The sequence below is a fragment of the Tribolium madens genome, unplaced genomic scaffold (assembly GCF_015345945.1).
Source record: "Tribolium madens isolate multiple individuals breed KSU strain unplaced genomic scaffold, Tmad_KSU_1.1 Scaffold_19;HRSCAF=116;Tcas5.2_LG9, whole genome shotgun sequence".
Classification (NCBI taxonomy): Eukaryota; Metazoa; Arthropoda; class Insecta; order Coleoptera; family Tenebrionidae; genus Tribolium; species Tribolium madens.
This window is the reverse complement of record NW_025400983.1, coordinates 7,015,737-7,035,114: the sequence shown is the minus strand read 5'-3', so window position 1 is coordinate 7,035,114 and position 19,378 is coordinate 7,015,737. Positions and strand designations below refer to the sequence as shown.

The following is a 19,378-nucleotide window of genomic DNA, read 5'->3' as shown; positions in this document are numbered from 1 at the left end:
TAAAAAACAATTTTGTTATAATTCTGTTTTTTTAGTTAATAATAAAAACAAGTGTTTTAAGAATAGTTTTATTTTTTTAAGTTGTATAATTTCTTACATATCAATTATTTTTAGGCAAAAATTAAAAAAAAAATTGTCGGGCTTAAAAATTTATTTACATTTTATAAAAAATACATTTTAACTAAATAAACAATTTACTAATTTTAAATTTTACAAAAACTAAATTAATATTTAATTATTTATTTTGTTTGTCACAAATAATTTAAGGGTTTTGTCTTGTTTCTTGATTCTAAAACACCAATCATAAAAATAAAAACTAATTATTTTGACTAATATGTTTAAATTGCAGTAAAAAACGTGAATTTATGATTGCATTTTGTAATTTTGCGTTTGATCATATGTCATGTGACCGCCTCCGCCGCTGCTTTTCGCACCAGTGCTGCCATAAATGCGCAGTGTCAAAATATGAAACCCATTAATAATTTGGTCTCGCCCATTTTAGGTTGACGTGAATGTCAAGTTTTTTTTATAAATTAGTGTAAAAATTCTATTTTTCGAGTAATTCTTAAATGAACAATGCATTTTTGTCATTAGCGACTAGTGTGCGGTGTTAATTAGGTGCTGTTGTGCGGTCCTTCATTGAAAATGGGTGAGTTGGAGCCGGTGTTTGGTTATATATTATTCCTAATTATTTGCATAATATTCTGCTTGTCCTTTGGACATGTTTATTGTAAATCATTATGTCATTCCATTATCTCCGTCATTTAACGATGTTGTTATCTTGCTGTTAAACACCCTGCAATGTCCCCCCGCGAGCGTTAATTTTAGACATTGATTTTGATCTCGACTAAATTTTATTGATAACGTCTCGATTATTCGTCTTTTTTGAGCAAAACCCGTCTTGAAGATCGATAAATTTGTTACTAAGGCGACCCTCAATTTGCACTTGGGGTAGGCCCTCGCCCGCCATTTCATATTTTATGATCGGAGGAACGATTGTCGCGTTAATTGCGTTTTTATTACAGGAGAAACCTTGACCCTCCTGATTATACAAAAACACCTTCGTTGTGATAATCGGGATGACCTAATGGCCATTCAAAATGCGGATATTTTCTGTTATATAAAGCCTATTCAAGAGAAAATTCTGCTTCAAAGGAGGCTAATTCAAACATGAATATTAAAAGAGTTGCTTGAGGGAAAAAGGACGATGTTTTACGGCGATTTTGTTGGGAAACGGAGATGCGGAACGTTAATTAACCTGTCTCGACTTTTTTGTGCTTAAAAGCCCTCACGTAAAAAAATCAAGTAGACTGGAAGTTGTGTTTATTTTGACAGTAACGTCACTTTTTCCAAGCCAACTAGACTTTGTCAATTCACTTGATGTTGATTATGATAAGTCAGAATGATAATATCTGCATTGAATCATTTGGAAATTTAAATTGCGGTGGACTGACTGATAAGTTTGAGATTTAAGATTTTTTGGCATGATTGCAACATTCATATCAATTAAATGTCGTAGTTTACTCTAATTATAAATTTTGCTGACCCTAAATGTATATCTTGCTATAAAATTGTTACAGTGACTCAGACAAGTGTTATCATAGTTGATTTTATTTATTATTATTCAAAGATGGTTCCATTTCTCAAGTAAACTTGACTAGTTACCTTTGATAAGGTGTACTATTTGTTATAGATAAGGCGCCTTATCTTATTTGCTTTATTGTTTTAAATATTTGTTCCACACTATTTGTGTTTTAGATTTTACTTTTTTGTTTCTTCTTTGTTTGCACTAATTTATTCAAGATTTTTGATGATTTTTTTTGTTGTAAAAGTCGCCATTAGCGAACTAATGTAATTAGTTAAAATTGTTGTGATTTACTTTATTTATTACTTATTTTCTGTAGCTAACAGAGAAAATAAAACTAATCACATTTTCAACGAAGCGCATCTAAACTAAAGTTTATTACTTCAAGATTGGACTTAATAATTATTGTAAATTTTAAGATCATACAAAAAACCTAGTAGTCTAAATTGATAACTTTTGCGTAAAAAAATTGTCAAAATAAAAGATTCCGGCCAAGCCAGACTGCTACAAATTATTTCGTTCAAAATCATTTATGACCATAGCTATTAATAGCAAAGTTAAAAAAATAAAAAAAAACTGTCCAGAAAATTGAAATTGATCGATGTTGAGGCCTATATTTTTATCAAAAATTACGTTGTTTCTGTATTTTATTAGTTTTCTGTATTCGGGGTTAAATTAATTAGATTTTGTATATTTTTTTTTGAATAATAAATTCTGTGAATACTTGCTATTAAAATGTCTTTCTGCATAAGGCATATTTCAAGAATTTGTAACGTTTGAAACAGGTTGCAAGATGTTATGTCTGCTTCAAGAAAGAACATTTGTTCTGCACGTTTCAGTGGTTGTAAATACGTATTTACTAATAAAACATTTTTCCAATGGAAAATCTACTTAGTCAGGACAAGAAATTCATTTGGAACCAATTATCTGTGTTTAAACGTATAAAATTTTAATTTTAATAATAAAATGTCAAATTAGAATTCTGCAATACTCATGTTTGGAATACATTTTGTTTTCCTTTCCCCCGATAAAATCGTTTGGAAGTGGGCCAAATCTTCGACGAAATGATCATTTTTCGGCTATTCCTATTAATTTATTTTTTGATAATGATCGGTGCAACAAGCAAAAGTTATGTGGGCTAACACAACTGGTTTGGTGGCGATAGTAGGTGGCCTCTTTCTGTTACGTAAACCGCGTAGGTTGCAGCATTTCTATTGCTGTTTCTTTATCATAACTGTAACAAAACCTGCTGAGGACGACAAGTCGTCTACCTGTCGTCGTGAATCACCCGCTTTTCACTTTCATGTGGAAGATGCTCGCCTCTGATGGATTGTTAATCACTTTCTACTTCAGTTGTCGTTTCCTGGTTGAAGGACCGCCTGTCGTGTTACTCGAGTTCGAAAATCAATTTTTCCACTTTCGTACAGTTTTTTATCAAATTTAATTTTTCGCTCCGACGAACGCGATGCTCATCGTTCATTATTATTTTTTTACTTAATAAGATGATAACCGCAATATCGTCGAGGTCTTCCCACATTTTCAATGCGTTTTGTTGTCCAAACAAAAATAGAAATGACTCGGAAAGTTACGTCATTGATGGTAAATATTTGCATTTGCGATAGGTGCTCGCGAATATGTTGTTTTCGAAATCGTTTTTGGGTAACCGCTAATTGGGTTTTGTGGACTTTTCGGTTTGGTTCAGAGGCAATAAAAATAATTAGAGTTGGGTATTTAACACTGGCGGACTTTTTGATCGAATTTACATATTTGTGACGAGGAGTCAAGGTTGAAAACTCCAAGGTTTCGTCGAGACGTAATTTGTTAAAAAGTAACTGGAAGTTTTATTGTTGGATGTGTTATGTAACGTTGAGAAGTTGCAAAATTGAGAATGTGTTTAATTTTTTCCCGGAGATGATTTATTTGCATATTAAATTTGTCTCATAGTTTCATCCGAGATTACAAAAGTCTTACATCACTTTAAAATACCTTTTTTGCTTAAGTAACTGTGTTTAAAATATCAGACATGTTCTTACTCCTGTAATCGAATTTTTAATTTCTCGTCTGCAAAAAATAAATTGGAATTGATTTCAATCGAAATTCTTCCCTAATGCTTATAAAGGGAGAAAATCCTTTACATCCTGGCTGGATTTACAAAAAAAGTTAAAATTGTGTAAAATCGATATTAAAACTGCTTTTTGGTCTTTGGGGAAAGGGGGGTTTTTAAAAAAATAATGTAATAATAGTAATCTTAAAAGAAAACTTTCACTATTTTGAAAATAATTTTGTTTTTTAATTTTGTTAATGTATTGTTTGAAGATAAATTGTGTTTTTTTAGTGAAAATTGTTGAAAAACAATTAGTTAAATCTCATTTCCGTTCCATCTGGAACCTACCGGAAATTTATGAGTTTATATTTTTTCTAGAATTATTTTCAGACGGAAAACAGTGGAAATGTTCCCACATCCTAAGACTAAGCAAAATAAATAAACAACAGAAAATTTTGGATCGATTAAATTTGCGGACAAATATTTTTGAAAAGCCGCCTAGACTTTGCGCTGTGCATCAATTTTAGATTTTTTTATTTTGCAGAAAATAAAATAGGAAATTTCTGTAACTCGAATAATTTGGGTTTCTGTATTAAAGGTTTCTATTTAGTCAAATTTCTGTTTTTGGTGTGATTTTAGATAAATTATTTTAATTATACGTTTTCACTTTTTTTCCTGCTTTACGTGCTTTCATCGGAAGTAGAGCACAATTTTCCTTTTTTGTTAATCTAATAACGCTTTATTGACATTTCTGGCGAAAGTAAACGCTCAAATAAGTGTCATCATTGTTTAAATTCCTCGCTGAGTTATAACCCTCACGTATGCAGACAATTTCATAAAATCGTTTGTTGATAGATTTGTGTGAATGAACTGGAACTGAAGACTATATTTAGACAAAATCTGCTATTCCGAAAACAAACTTTGATATATTGATAACAAAATCCTCAAATTCATTGAACTTTCAGCCAAGCAAAACGCCGCCCCGTTCCAATTTCCTCCAAAACGCGACAGTTTTATGTATTCGAAAATAGCCCAACCTTCCAGAGATCAATTCCATATTTTTATCCAATACACAGGCAGCCAAGACATTGGCCGCACTTTTCTCAAAAGGTAAAACTAAAATTACCATCGTGCGTGCAATGAACGGTCAAACATTTGACAATTTAAATTGCTGCACTCACGTCTCTCCACTCCCGTTCGACTCGTTAGTCATCATCATCGGGGCTTCAGTCGGTGCTTTTGCTTTCAGTAGAGAGCTTCCTGCTGATCGGAGTGCTCGAGAAATTGTTACATGTGTAATTAGTGTTTAAAAATATGAAAAGCAAAAATAAAAATGACGGCAAAATCGGCAGTGAGCAGCTGATCTTGGCCGAAAAGCCTCCCCTTGATAAGAAAAAATTAGCCGCTCTGGAGAAAGAGCGGCTCAAAGCCGAAAAGAAATTGAAAAAAGGTGAGTTTCAAGGTCTGGAATAATATCACGGTGACGTATTGCAACCTTGGAATGTCCAAATAATTCCATTTATTTTTGTGTACTGAAATATTTATTTGTGTCAAAGTTATAATTACGCTTTGAGTCAGTTTCGCGTGCGTAGTAACAAAATTGATAAATAAAATAAAAATTATCGAATTTAATTGTGAGAAGCGTTTAATTGAATTATGCTAATTGACCCTTCTGCTCTTAAAAGAGGTTAAAGAAGTTGACACGTAATACGGGTGAATACGTTAGCTTTGTCGAGGAATGCTTTTTAAAATTTCTTTTTGTGGACGGTCACGGAATGGGAAAAAGTAGACCAGTTCTACAAGAGTTTAGTGACTGGACAAAAATGGAATTAAAAGGGAGAACCTTCTAGAAATTTTCTCTGGAATTAAATTTTGAAAAGCTGCACCATTGTAAACTTTTAGTATATTTAGAAATACATCTATTTTATGCCTTAGTCGTAAAATGTTTATAATCTGCTTGCAGCATCATGGATTTTCGAATTTTCTACAACTAATTTGAAGATTACAGAGTAATTGATTTTTATTGAAATTTGAGCGACATTTTGAGAAATTTGAATTAATCTGCAGATTAATTCACAATTGAAATTGCTGTTTCACTTAAACCAGACTATTTTTTCGCAGCCAAAATTGCTCAGATAATAAACTCGTTAACCCAAATTCCACCTACAAATTAATCAAAATGTGTTTAATTCAACTTGTTCCAATTAATCTATTTTTGGTAATTTAATCCTCTCGAAATTTGAATTAAAATCCTAAATTTGTAAATATTGATCTCTTCCGAGTTGCTTTTACTTAATCTAATTAATAATTTATAAGTTTTTTAAACGTTGAGTCAGTTTCCATTAATGGAAACCACTGAAAAGAAGTTGATATGAATTTTAGATTTGATTGCATCGAAACGGCGCTTTACTGACATATTTTTCCTACAATTAAATAATTTGCGTAATAATGAAGTTTTTACATCAAACTTCAATTATTTTTTGTAATTAGTCGATAGCTGCGTAATTTATAATTACAGCAAAGGCTTGTTTTTTTAATAATTCAACAATTGCCGGGTTTAGGTTAAGGCCAGATGAATTGTCGAATGTTTAAAGCATGACAGAACTATTCACCCATGAAATATCGGTGTGTGTAGGTTTTTTCTTACAAAAATAGCATAAGTAATTGTCGTGAATTCGTGTTCCGTCCTTGATTTTCAACAAAGTCATGTTTATATCCTCTTCATGAATGAAAACATTTTGGTGTATTTTTAGTCAGTATACGTCTGTTCAAGTTTTACATTTTCTACGTGAAAAATTCCGATTAAATGGGTTAGTGTGGATAATTTTAAGTCGGTGAAAATAGTTGTACCAAAATTCTGGGTTAACACGGTTTTTACAATTAATTATTTCATGTTGCAATCCTTGAACGTGATGGTCTTATTTACCTTTGAAGGCAAAGTCGTGAAGCGACTATAAATTCTAGTTGTTGCTTTTAAACAAACTTGGATAAAATATGGTGGAGGTTGGAGCCAGAGCCGGACGTTACATCATTTTGTAGTCGTCAAAGTTTCAGCATGTGTGCTGAAAAATATTTATAGGATTACGGATAGTGTAGTGTTTTGGCAGTTATCAGAGACGATTTATTATCACTGACACTAGAAACTGATAATAGTTAATTGATTTCGAAAGGCTGCAAGAGTTTAACTATTCGAAATAAACCAGGAGTTCTCTCCATTCTATAAAAAGTATTTTAAATACTTTTCAAACAACAATATTACAAAAAATATTACAGAGTCAATATTTCTTCATTTCAATAATAATTTATAAAACTTTATTAACTATAGTTATTTGTATTACAAAGGAGGAAAAGACACTTTTCTCCAGTGTAATACATACGAATATAATTTCCAGCAAAAAAAACTGCAAAATTAACAATCTCTTTTGATATCCCAGTTTCGCCATTAAATCTAGCAACATGTTACTTCGTTTCAAAATTTTTACCTTCTTAAGAGGTTACATGTATTTTTATTCTAATTTTGACGGAGGATGGAGGTAATTGGCCATTTTCCATTTTGAAATTAGTGAAATTAAGGTGGAAAAACTTTCTGTTTTCTGTAGGAGAAATATATTATTGATTGCCCAGAACAAAAAAGTATTTTTCTACAGCTGTTAAATTATAAGAAAATTATTAGCATTTTTTATGAAGACGGAGGAGGGAGGTAATTGGCCATTTTCCATTTTGAAATTAGTGAAATTAAGGTGGAAAAGCTTTCTGTTTTCTGTAGGAGAAATATATTATTGATTGCCCAGAACAAAAAAGTATTTTTCTACAGCTGTTAAATTATAAGAAAATTATTAGCATTTTCTTATGAAGTTGAAAGAAAATGAAAATATAATTAAAAACAATAGGATTTTTTTTTAGATTTCTTAAATATGGATTTAATAAAAAGAAAATATTCGTAAAAGAGAAGGGGAGATAAATGGTTGAAAATCAATTTTTATTTTATAGGAGAAGTTAGAAAAATGTTCAGTTCACACAGAGCTTTAATTTGGCGAAAGGCGAAAACATTTAAAAAAAAAGGCGGTGTGACAAAATAAAAAAATAATTGAAACATTATTTTTAACTGTTTACAATCATAATGATTTAAACTAAATACTCTTACAAAAATAAAACTGGAAAAAGTGATACAAAATTAATCTGATACACATTTGACAGTTCTGATAAACTTGTCGTTAATGAACAATACTTGTACCTACTTTTAAAAGATAATTGTAATTTTTTTATATCTTGATTAATAGTCGCATCAAATTAAAGACAATCACAAGTGCATTTCCAATAGATTTTTATTTAGTTACAACTTATTTTAATCAAGGAATTACGAATTTTGAGTTAATTCATTCAAACGAAAGGTTTCGTCGAGGGTCTTGTTGTATATGGTATTTGGTTTCAATAATTCTAATCTAAACTAAAAAAAGGTAAATAATTTTTAAAACTTTTATTGAAATTGTGATCAGATTTATTCATTCTGGAATAATAAATTCAACCACAATTTCAAACTAACGGAGCAATACGTTACTTGAAAACTGGAGTATACTACTTTTTTGGTCTGGTTTTACTCGAAACAAAATTAGTCAAAATATTACATTTTGTTATTTTGGGGGTAAGTTGAAGGTAAAAATCGATTCTTTAGTCAGTTATCAAGTGAAATGTCTATAAATAAAAAGATTTTTGTTATTTTCTATAAGAATGATTAATTATATTACTTACTTCCTCTTCTATTGTTTATTTTATCTTTAGGTTCTTCTACTTAAAGTAAAGTAAGTCAGTAACTTTGTTAATATTCAGCAAAAGTTTGTCGGTTCTATAAAGTTAGCTTTGGCGGTGTTTAGTCTTGATTTTTGAGCTTCAATGAAATGTTCAAATACGTGTCTTGTGAACAAATTAATTTAAACTAATTTCCAAAGCGACATTGACCGTAAAAACGCCTGTTTTTTTTCTTCAGAATGCTAAAAATTTCGGTAATTTAATCTTTCGATGTCATCTCTCAGAAACGAGAGAATCACAGGACTTCTCATATTACGAGTACATGACACATTGTCATTATTTCATTATTAATAGAGTCAACCCTCGAAATGAGCTCTTCTTTTTAATATGCACGCAATAGCATCATTAAAACATTGTCCCAAACAAGCCACAATCATGTCCAATTGTCCCCTTTGATTATTTTATTTTCGTCGCGGTTACTTTATCACTCTCATACGGAAATCGCGACCTTACCGGAAACCAATTAATTCCCCATTTCCTCTTGTTTAGGTAAAACTCTTTGCCAGGCATGCAAAAAGAAGTGTTCCGGTGAAGTCCTCCGCGTCCAAGACAAGTACTTCCACACGCAATGCTTCAAATGCAAAGTGTGTGGAAACTCGTTGGCCCAAGGTGGATTTTTCTCCAAAGATGGTGCTTATTTTTGTACGGCTGATTACCAGAGGAATTTTGGTACGAAATGTGCCACTTGTCACGATTACGTCGAGGGAGAGGTTGTGACGGCGCTGGGGAAGACTTACCACAAGAAGTGTTTCACGTGTGATCGATGCAGACAGCCGCCACCTGATGAAAAAGTTACCTACACGGGGAAAGAGATACTTTGCCAAAAATGTGTTCAGATTCCGGTTAGGGACGGGACGCCTAAAACTAGCCCCACCAATAATAATGCCAATGGTAAGAGTGTCAATTGATTAATTAGTTTTCGAGAATGCACTGGACTGAATTAACATTACTCAGGCGCCTACATGGCTGCTGATTGACGAATTAGATCATGGCGATTATGCAGTTAGCGCACGGAAAGAGCGGACTAAATCAATATTATCTAGTTTCTCCTCTAGTTGCACCTATTTTCCATACTAAAGTTACAAATATCAGAAGTTTATAATTATACATACTGAATGAAGTATTATACGTATCCTACAGTTTTATTTTAATGAAAAATAATTTAATTAAATTAATGAACTTGATTGAATTTATTTATGTCATTTTTTTCCTATTTTTTTCTTTATTGATTTCCACTTTTACTTTTACATTTATATTTTTTTCTTACTGTAAAAATACCGATGTTTAATGTATGATTGGACATTTCTGGTCCATGGAATTATACTATTAACCAAAAACTTAACAGAATATAAAAAGTTACAGAGTAAAGTTGTCAAATGCGTTTTATATTCTCAAAATATAATTTGAACACCAAAACTTTAAATACTATAATATAAATTCCAGTAACAATAACTAGGCGACATTTTTTCAATTTTTTTTTTGTAACGTTGATAAAAAATACCTGTATCCTGTTATTTAGTTCAGAAAATCTAAAAATGATCACGAAAATTCTCCATCACGTAACTTTTTTTTTGTTTTCATGATATAGAGTGAACTAAAAAAATGCATTAAACCATTTCTAATTTTAAACTACACAAAATAGAACACTCAATAATAAATTGAACACAAATTTAACAAAGAAATATTTTCAAGAATTTCGTTTTTGTTTTTTATGAGCACTAAAGTTTGTAAAATATTTCAGAAGGTAATAGTATGGACCAAAACAAAGAGAAAATTTCTTAATCATGGGTCCGCAAAGTAACCGTTTCGGAGATATCGAAAATTATTCGTTCTTTGAAACATTTATTTGCAGTCTGTTCAAACAAAAAAGAGAAATTTCTAGTAGAAATTTATTAACACTTTTTTGTTTATTTTGGTCCACATTATTACCTCCTTAAATATTTTACATATTTTTTAACACCCTGTATATTTTGTTACCTTTTTTCCATGGCACTGATACGAGTATCTTGATGAAAACGCTCTTGTTAATCACTTACAATCCTTATGTTTTGTGGAAAAAAATCGAATCGGAAAAAGCGCAAACGTGCAGCTAGACATTCGGCAGCCAAGTGTTTAATTTTTCCAATATTTTTTAGATAAATATAGAATAATTTTCATTTCCATTATTGCCAAAAAATCTGTGGACTACACTTTTAAAAGAAATTCAAGCAAGCAGTTAGATAATTCTTGGGTAACATATTTAATTTTTGCACAAAAACCTCATTATCGATCACACTACAAAAATTCGTTCCCGGATTTTTGCATCACTTACTTTAGGGCAATTTGGTCTTTGATACATAAAGGATTCATATCCTTACTTACTTAAATAGAAAATAAATTGATTTGCGATTACAAATCAGTAGTTAAGGATGAAATCTAAATTTATTYCCCATAATGCCCTAGGTTAACGATTATCAAATAAAAATCATTCATTAAAAATGTGACGTGTCGTAAAGTCTGTTTTTTCTTTAAATGGAAATTACCAAGTCAAAATTTTAGTGAAAAAATTGGTAGCAGCTTGTCTTCATAGAGACAAATTTTGTTTGCTCTTTGTTTTTGTCCCTAGAAATTTTGTTAAAAAATTATGGTTATGTTTTCAAATTGAAATGTTGTCAAAATTTTGATTTTTATGAATCTTGTGTGCCTGTTTGCTCTTTGAAGCGCTATAATTGAATACCTGAGGACAGACATCATTACCTAAGCTCTAAAGACAGCATTCAGTGCTAATAATTTTGATAGAAACACACCGCAAGTAAGTACAATGTTGTGGACAAAAATGAGGTTCTTGCTACAAAAACTTTGAAGAAAAAGGATATTTATACGGAAGAAAGTTATTTAGCAAAAGATACAAGTGGATATTATATGATGATTGCCAATAAAGTTTGTGTAATTTATTGAAATGAGTTCAATGTTGATGCATTTTGTAAATTCTTCTTCAAGTTTAGTGTTAAAATTTTTCAACTCGTTCCTCAAAAACGATGCACACAAGACACTAATTTAATTGCGTTCTTTTCGAGGTTCTTTCTCATTTATGTCTATTTTGTATTCTTGTCAATTTCTTGCTAAAAATTGAGAATGTTTAGCAAACCTGCATTACAAATTGCGTCTACATTTTAACGGGCCCTTTTTCTAATTTCCTGCTTGCGAACTATTTGTTTCCAAATTTCTAAAAACTGTTAACGGTTCTGAATTTGTTTCTTTTTGGTGTTTCGCCTCTAAATTTTCTTACACGATTTTTTATGTTGACGTTTAATGACATTGTTTTCAAATTAATTCAAAAAACCGGAACTGCCAACTTCCTTTATTAAAATTACCATGAATGAATTTACTAGTGGTGCCAACGTTAAGACGGTTTGGCATTTCCATTTAAAAAAAAAACGGACTTTAGGTTTTTTATTTTAACCATTACTATAGTCAAATGACGTGTTTTAAGACTGGTACCAAAAATTTTGCTTGTTAGAAACATCGTGTCGCCTAGTTTAGTTAGCCCAAATTTATCAAAATATATGTATGGGACTGTACTAACATAACGAAAACTTCATTTAAATTTTTGCCATAAAAATTTGGAGGTGTAGAATTTTTAATTATTTTTTTATTTATTGGTGACAATTGACACCTGAATATTAATTTTTTTTATTTCATTACAAGCCTGTGTCATTAAATAAATAAAAACAAACAACTATGTTTATTTTATTACTTTTATCTTTTCCCCAGAGGAGCATATAGCTAATTACAAAATAAACCTTATATCTGCGGAATTTGCAACCACAGCCGCAGAATCCAATTTTGGTCCAAAAAACCTCATTTTTCCATTAAAATCCCACATTCCGTTATTTTCAATTAAGATTATAGCGAATTCAGCTCGCATTCTCGTCAAATTTCGCTCCATACATGCACCAAATTCTCTAATCGCGACGATAACCAAACTCGACACAACTATAAATATCTCGATAAAATACAACACGCTTTTATTAATTTTTTGATCTTCGATACAAATCATGATTAAAATTACAGAATGCGCCGGATGCGGCAAAGAACTGAACGAAGGACAAGCTCTGGTCGCTTTAGACCAACAATGGCACATATGGTGTTTCAAGTGTGGCACTTGTGGTGTCGTTTTACACGGGGAGTATATGGGAAGAAATGGACAGCCTTATTGCGAGAGGGATTACCAAAAACAATTCGGGATTAAGTGTGCTTATTGTAGCAGATATATCAGTGGAAAGGTGCTTCAGGTAGGTTGAATATGGATTTTTTTCCACAACTCGAGATTTAATTAACGGCTCTCTCGCGTAAAATGTGTTTTCCGTCACGGCTTTGGAATTAATCGAATTTGCATAAAAAATCAATGACATCAATTTAGCGCTGCTCGTAATGATAGATTACCAAATAAGATAAAGTCGCATTTTTGGATTTCATGGGAATGCACTTTTATTGCATCTAATATTGATATAAATCTATGACGATATAAAAATCTATTGATCATAAAAAATGAGGCAGTGAAAACCCCGTTTTTGACGTTTTATCGGTCATTGACATCGTTACGAACTTTTTAAAGAAGTTAGTCTTGAATACGTTAATGTTAAGTATAGAACGATTTTTGTTTTTAAGACAACTTAGATTGAAAGATTGTTTAATAAGATAGTAGTACACCTGTTATTTTTTCTCTGCCATTCACTTCCATGCCGGTACCTGTGTAACCATGCAGGGAAAGTAAAAGCATTTTTTTTTAAATTGCACAAAAGCCGGTTCTTTGTCCGAAGAAAATTTATATGTGGTTTTATGCAACAGTCGACGTATTACAACAAATTTGATTCAAGGTTACGAGTTTCATAATGGGAGAAAGTGAAATTTTGTCGGTACAACTGTTTATTTAATTTGAATGAAAGTTAAATTATACGGGTGTTACGCATCTCTTTGGAAATTAAATTCTGAATCATCGTAACATCCTCTTTTCAATTGATGTGAAGGCCGATACTTGAAGTGGTTACAAGAGTTGGGTTTTAATAGATTTGGTCATTTGTAAACAAATTAGGAAGAGAAGCAGCAACTGACATTAATTGCGGCGATACTGCATAGCAATTTCCTGTTATTTCTGACTTAAAAAATATTCCCTTAAAAAAATCAAAAATGTTTGCTCATTTTTCTTTATTGAAAATGGTTTTAGGCTGGTGATAACCACCACTTCCACCCGACTTGCGCCCGCTGCACGAAATGCGGGGACCCTTTCGGCGACGGCGAGGAGATGTACCTCCAAGGGGGCGCCATTTGGCACCCGCGATGCGGCCCCGGTCCCACCGAAAACGGCCAAATTTTGAACGGTTCAGGTGAGCCAAACGGCCACTGCACCGACACCGACGCTTCTGTTAGAGAATTCGACAGGATGAGTAGTTCCGGAGTGAGCGAAATGCAGGTATTTTTCGTTTTTTGTCCATTTATTATGTTCCCTTTTGTTTTTTCGTTTTGCCGTTGTAGTAGTTTTATTTTTTTGCATGGTATTTTACAGTTCTCCATGCGCTCTCGCACCCCTAGCTTGAACGGTTCGTTATACAGTCCCACAAGCATGTCTAGAAAGGTTTGTTTCATTTTTTTGCTCGTTCCTTATTTTTGTGTTGTGATTTTCGGTTTGTTCGTATTGAAAAATTGGCGCTTTTTCGCAGCATTTCAGTTACCGAACACCATCGCCCGGCTTGATATTAAGAGAACATAACAAATCAGCGACTCTAGCCGACGATATTTCCAGAATTTACACTTATAGTTACCTTACGGAAGAACCGACTTTAGGGTATTTACGCAGACCGATTGATCCCTACGACAAAGCTCCAACTTCGCCACATTTCCATAGACCGACTTGTGAGTTTCTAATTTTTGTATCAAAACCACCTAAATAATTCAAATTGTAGCCCAAAATTCATTAAGGGGAAGTCAAAGTGGTCGAAAAAGTCACGGTTCAAGGTCAGCAATGAAAGTTTTAGTCGATTCAATTAGAAGTGAAACACCGAGGCCTAAATCGCCGCATATGAATAACGAAGAGCCAATAGAATTAGCCCATTTCCCGGATGCCAAACCGCCAAAACCCGGGGAACCACCGAAAATCGAGAGGGACGATTTTCCGGCACCACCCTACCCCTACACCGACCCTGGTAATTTTATAAAAAACTAATTTTTTAACTTTGAACATTCGGTTTGTAATTTACAAAATTGAACATTTTTAATTGGCCAGAATCGTTTCTAAACTTTATTAAAAAATTATTTCAATATTATCCTAGACATTGTTTTTTTTTCTAGATATTACTAAAGTTCAAACCTTTTTTAAAAGAATGTCTTATACCAATTTAACCAATTCTTTCTCAAAGAAAACAATGTTTTAGTTGATGTCAAGCTTTATTTTCTTCCACATAATAACAACATATTGTGTTTTTTATTATTAGAACGTCGGAAAAGATGGTCCGATTCGTACAAAGGTGTGCCGGACTCGGACGAGGACGAAGTTGACTCTGCCGCCCCAAAAATCGAAGACCTGAAACTGAAGAAGGAAGAAGAAGAGCTAAGCAAAATATCCAGCGGCATCGGAAAAGTGTTTCTCAAAGACGTCAAAGACCGCGAGAAATTGCGCCAATGGAAGGCCGCCCATTTAGACCCGCGGAACGCCTCCAGGTAGAAAAATGCACTATAACTGGAGCAAGTGTTGATTGTTTTGTTTTAGAACACCATCAGCGAACAAAGAACCATCGTACAGATTGAGATATGACAACCCGATTGGTGCAAGTCCTTCGCGGAATATGGACCATCCAAAACCCTTCGACGAGGACGACTATGACCGGTCATACAGCGGCAGGTCATCGGTGGGACGCTCCATAAATTATAACGGTAAGTGTGAGTACATACACGCAACTTGGAACACAATTTTCTTATTTTAAATTAGATACAAAGTGAGTGGGTGGGTTTTTATGTAAATGTTAAGTACTTGAAGCGATCGAATGGTAATTGCGACACCCACACACTTGTCATGAAGTATTTAACGTTTAATTATTTGATCGTCTGAAGGGTTTTACTAATTTAAAATAAGAAATTGGGACCCCCAGGGGACGGTGTGAGAATGTATAAAAATTATTTACATAAAACGAATTGAGTTTTTAGCTTCAATTGGCAGGTAATTTCTAGAAAGGTGAGAGGTGAATGTCGGGAAATTATTACAAACACGTAATAACAAATAAAAATTTAGGCATGCGTTATTTCCTTAAATTTTTTAAATTAATTTCCCCTAGAATTTGTAATAAATTTTTTGCATGTTTTGCTTTATAAATAGCCACAGTTTTCTATTATGATTTTGCATTTTATTATTTTGCGTGTTGTACAGTAGTCTCATCATTGCGAAGTGTCCCTAGACCAGGTTATGGGTTAAAATCGTCAACACTGCCTGCTAGAAACGGATATGTAAGTAGTGTTAGTCTTAAGGGACGTTTCCGAATTTCGCGAAATTCGCAAACGTCGAAAACACACAACATGCGGTCTCACATTCTTATTTTCCATTTTCATTTTATCATTTTTGTATCTTCACTCTTCCTCTGCCCAGTTGTGAGCGCTCTGCGACATGTTCCTAAGCCGGGTTATGGTTTGGCGCCTCGATCTCATACATTCAGTTCATCGGCGGGTAGTTATCCGCAGATTCCTGTAAGTGCGACACTAGGCATGCTTATCGTGATTGGTCGTTGTGCACGTCAAAATATGTATATCGGGTGGACGAAAAGTCAGAAATTTGAAATTTGCTTTTGGGGGTTGGTATTAAAAAATGGGTATACTGCTCATGCACACCTTTGTGTCCTATTTGTAAACATTTTTGAGACAGTAAACCACTGTACATATTTTTTCGAACACCCGATATTTGTGAATTTTTCAAGTCACTTGATTGGTCTAAAACTTTCACCCTTCATGAGAAAATTTTTCCATTTTTCCCCCGAACTGGTTGAAAATTTTCATGTCTCGTTTCTCTAGCTTAGTCATGTCGTCCTGTCATCATGTACTTATTCATCGCATGTTTTGTGTGTTTCTAATCCCTCCAAAATCGGGAAATTCGGATGTTTAATTACGTTCCTCCTTCACAGGGTGATTATTCGTTTAGCGGGATGGGTGCAAAAACCCATAGCACTGACTTCAGTTGTGGAAAATCTGACAGTAAGTATTTCATCGTTTATCAGTAGAATCTGGCTTTTAAGCGGCTTTTTTGACACATTTTCTAAAAATTTTACGCACCGAAAACTCGGGTGTCTTTTGGTGGGATCGAGAGAAATGTTTTAACAATTTTTTTGAGTAATATGCTGCTTACTTCTCCTTGGTTGTTTTTTCAAAACCGTATTTGCTTTATGCATGATTTTGCGTCCTACGAAATCGAACGAAATGATACCGAAATGAAATTGTAGGCTAATTTTTCGAATATTTTATAAGCTAGAATGTTAAGTTAATGCTTTTTCTTCAGTTTCCACTGGATCCATCACGGATGTTGAAAGACGTGCTCTGGTATGTAAATAATGCTTTTATCTAACTTTTTTCTATGTAACGCTCGAAATAACCGCTTTTTTAATTTTCAAGCGTTTTCGTTCTGTGTTAATACACCTTTTCTGATTTTTATTTATTTGCCTTTTAATTAGTTCAAGGTGAAGGTAAATTAATCGTTTAGTTAAAGTTTAGGGAGCAACAAAATTATAAAACAAAAAAATAAAATTAAAACAAAAAAAAATAAATTGGTAACGTTTTTTCACAATTAGCTTCAAAGTTCGCCACAAAGATACAATTTCTGGCATTCGAGCCCCTAAAATCGTATTTTTACTAAAAAAATTACATTTCATTATGGAGAAATATTTTCAAAACTTCTATTTTCTGTCTCCATTTTTTTCATAACTGATAAGAATTGGAAAGGCACGGTATATGGTATAGAACAAACAAAACTGAAATTTGCAAAAACTTTTTTACACTGTAATAGCTACAGCAATTAAGAATGAAAAACCTATTGAACACCCGTTATGATTATGACTTTTAAAATTGTGTTTTTTGCAACGTTTTGTAGTTAATGTGACGGAACGGTGTATTTAACTGTTTAAAATCTTTCTGTTCATATTCCCGGTGAAATTTTTATTGTGACTGCAATAATTTGTCTTCCATAAATTGTTAAATCGTTGGTGAGTCACCACAATATTCTACTTTTAAAATTCTTGTACTTTCATATTTTGGTTTGTTTTGGGGGCTCACCCTGAACGTGAATAAAATTTTGTTGCTTTTTTCGGCTTAGAGTTTTGGTGGTGGTCCCGCATTGTTATTTTTGTTTTCTGTTTTTTTGTTTTTTCGTAATTGTGTTGTGTAATAGAATTCCGAAATGCCCGTCTCGGCGACTTACATGGGCGGCCTGGGGCGCTACCCGGGCGGGTACTCATCACAAGTGCGACGGTCCCTTCCAAACATGGCCCACACAATGCTGATAAACGAGCCGGCCAAAATCTACCCTTACCACTTGCTTGTGATCACTAATTACAGACTGCCTTCTGATGTCGACAGATGTAATCTTGAGGTAAGCTAATCACTTATCTTATAATTAAATAATTTATATTTTTTTTTGTAGCGACATCTGTCGGATGCTGAATTCGAAGCAATTTTCCAAGTCGCGCGGACCGATTTTTACCGACTACCCCAATGGCGCAGAAATGAACTAAAACGTAGAGCTCGCTTGTTTTAAACTCTTAATGTGCTACTAGATGCTGCTTGAGTGCTAAATCACCACGCTAAAGGCTGCTATACACTGCGATGTGTAACTTTTGGTTTTCTTTGAATGTTCCTTTAATTTACCGACTGGATCATTCTTCGCCATAGTTTAAGTTGACAAGGTTTCTATGAAAAGTGCTAGAGTAGCTCTCGGTTTTTTTACGGATTTTATTCCATAGTAGATAAAAACAATATTTTTCTACTTATTTGAATTTGTTATAATCTGTATTTCTATTGGTGGTAATCTTGAAGGATTAAACAATTTTTAATCATAGGACAAATTGGCTATATTCAGAGATTGATATTTTTTCTATAGGATAAGTGTATAATTAAGTAGTGCTAAGATAGTTAAAAATTATTTATAAAAAATGGCATTTAGATTGCTTTAATTATTGCTTTGGGCTAGTCGTATAATCTTTTGTACAATTTGTTAGTGCTGTCAAGGACTTTGTGGTACCTTTTTATTTCTGGTAAATTGTTTTAAGCCTAAATTCATTTTCAATGAGTGTTTCAATTTGTTACAAGCTATTTATTTCTCCTAAAATAACGATTTTAAAGCTTTAGGTATCTAAGATTTGTTGATAATTGCTCTGATAAATAAAAAACTTTTAAATATGACTTGTTTACTTTTTAAAATCATTCAATACATTTTTCAAACTCATATATGAATAAAAAGGTGCTACTTTCTACATAATAAAACATTTAAATAAAAACCTTAATTAGCAGATTCACATGCATCTATCCAATCGTTATATACATCCACAGGTTCTGATAAAAAATTGATAGTTGTTTGAAAGTCTTCAAGACACACTCGGCACGTTATTCTTGCCGTATTTCGACCCTTATCCCTACAAAACATCAGGCATTACACAACAAAACACAACGATTTATAAATAATCACATTTTAACATCACACGACTTTTCGTGGTTGCAAAAAGGGCAGTTGAATTGCTGGTCTAGAGGTTCCACAGCTTTTCGTTTCGGTGCCGGTTTTCGTTTAGATTTTCTTCGACCCATTAGAACACACTAAAATTCTTGTAAAAAATGTTTTTTCAACACAATTAGGCCCCAAAGTTTACAAAAAAGGACCGGACCAAAATAAACAGTTTTTTGACCACATTTGACAGTTGACTTTTGACAGTAGCACCAAC

At 32.8% G+C, this 19,378-nt stretch overlaps 2 protein-coding genes across 11 annotated transcripts; one reads left to right on the top strand and one right to left on the bottom strand.

Annotated features, from left to right (window-relative positions):
• Nucleotides 1-468: 468 nt before the first annotated feature.
• On the top strand, nt 469-18,845 carry LOC123015728 (actin-binding LIM protein 1). 10 transcript variants are annotated; one of them, XM_044415633.1, is made up of 14 exons: nt 469-649; nt 8,925-9,326; nt 12,489-12,709; nt 13,642-13,887; nt 13,981-14,049; nt 14,135-14,327; nt 14,378-14,617; nt 14,906-15,131; nt 15,181-15,344; nt 16,051-16,148; nt 16,580-16,649; nt 16,951-16,991; nt 17,836-18,036; nt 18,088-18,845. In XM_044415633.1, the coding sequence occupies exons 1-14, from the start codon at nt 646-648 to the stop codon at nt 18,199-18,201; spliced, it is 2,289 nt and encodes a 762-aa protein (XP_044271568.1). In that variant the 5' UTR covers nt 469-645; the 3' UTR covers nt 18,202-18,845. The 10 variants fall into 10 exon arrangements, with proteins under 10 accessions (XP_044271568.1, XP_044271571.1, XP_044271564.1 ...); XM_044415629.1 differs by lacking the exon at nt 469-649 and adding an exon at nt 4,847-5,079; XM_044415631.1 differs by lacking the exons at nt 469-649; nt 16,051-16,148 and adding exons at nt 4,848-5,079; nt 15,838-15,911.
• On the bottom strand, nt 18,834-19,377 carry LOC123015731 (transcription elongation factor 1 homolog). The gene is made up of 2 exons (XM_044415643.1): nt 19,129-19,377; nt 18,834-19,075 (listed from the first exon to the last, which is right to left on the bottom strand). The coding sequence occupies exons 1-2, from the start codon at nt 19,242-19,244 to the stop codon at nt 18,943-18,945; spliced, it is 249 nt and encodes an 82-aa protein (XP_044271578.1). The 5' UTR covers nt 19,245-19,377; the 3' UTR covers nt 18,834-18,942.
• Between the last annotated feature and the right edge of the window lies 1 nt (nt 19,378).

What these genes read in the sequence shown, in the direction of transcription:
- LOC123015728 (XM_044415629.1), top strand. Translation starts at nt 4,944, where the DNA reads ATGAAAAGCAAAAATAAAAATGACGGCAAAATCGGCAGTGAGCAGCTG. An exon ending in ACATTTCCATAGACCGACTT is followed by an intron (nt 14,328 to 14,377) that starts GTGAGTTTCTAA and finishes TTCAAATTGTAG; the next exon opens with CCCAAAATTCATTAAGGGGA. An exon ending in CTACCCCTACACCGACCCTG is followed by an intron (nt 14,618 to 14,905) that starts GTAATTTTATAA and finishes TTTTATTATTAG; the next exon opens with AACGTCGGAAAAGATGGTCC.
- LOC123015731 (XM_044415643.1), bottom strand. Translation starts at nt 19,244, where the DNA reads ATGGGTCGAAGAAAATCTAAACGAAAACCGGCACCGAAACGAAAAGCT. An exon ending in AAGTCGTGTGATGTTAAAAT is followed by an intron (nt 19,076 to 19,128) that starts GTGATTATTTAT and finishes GATGTTTTGTAG; the next exon opens with GGATAAGGGTCGAAATACGG.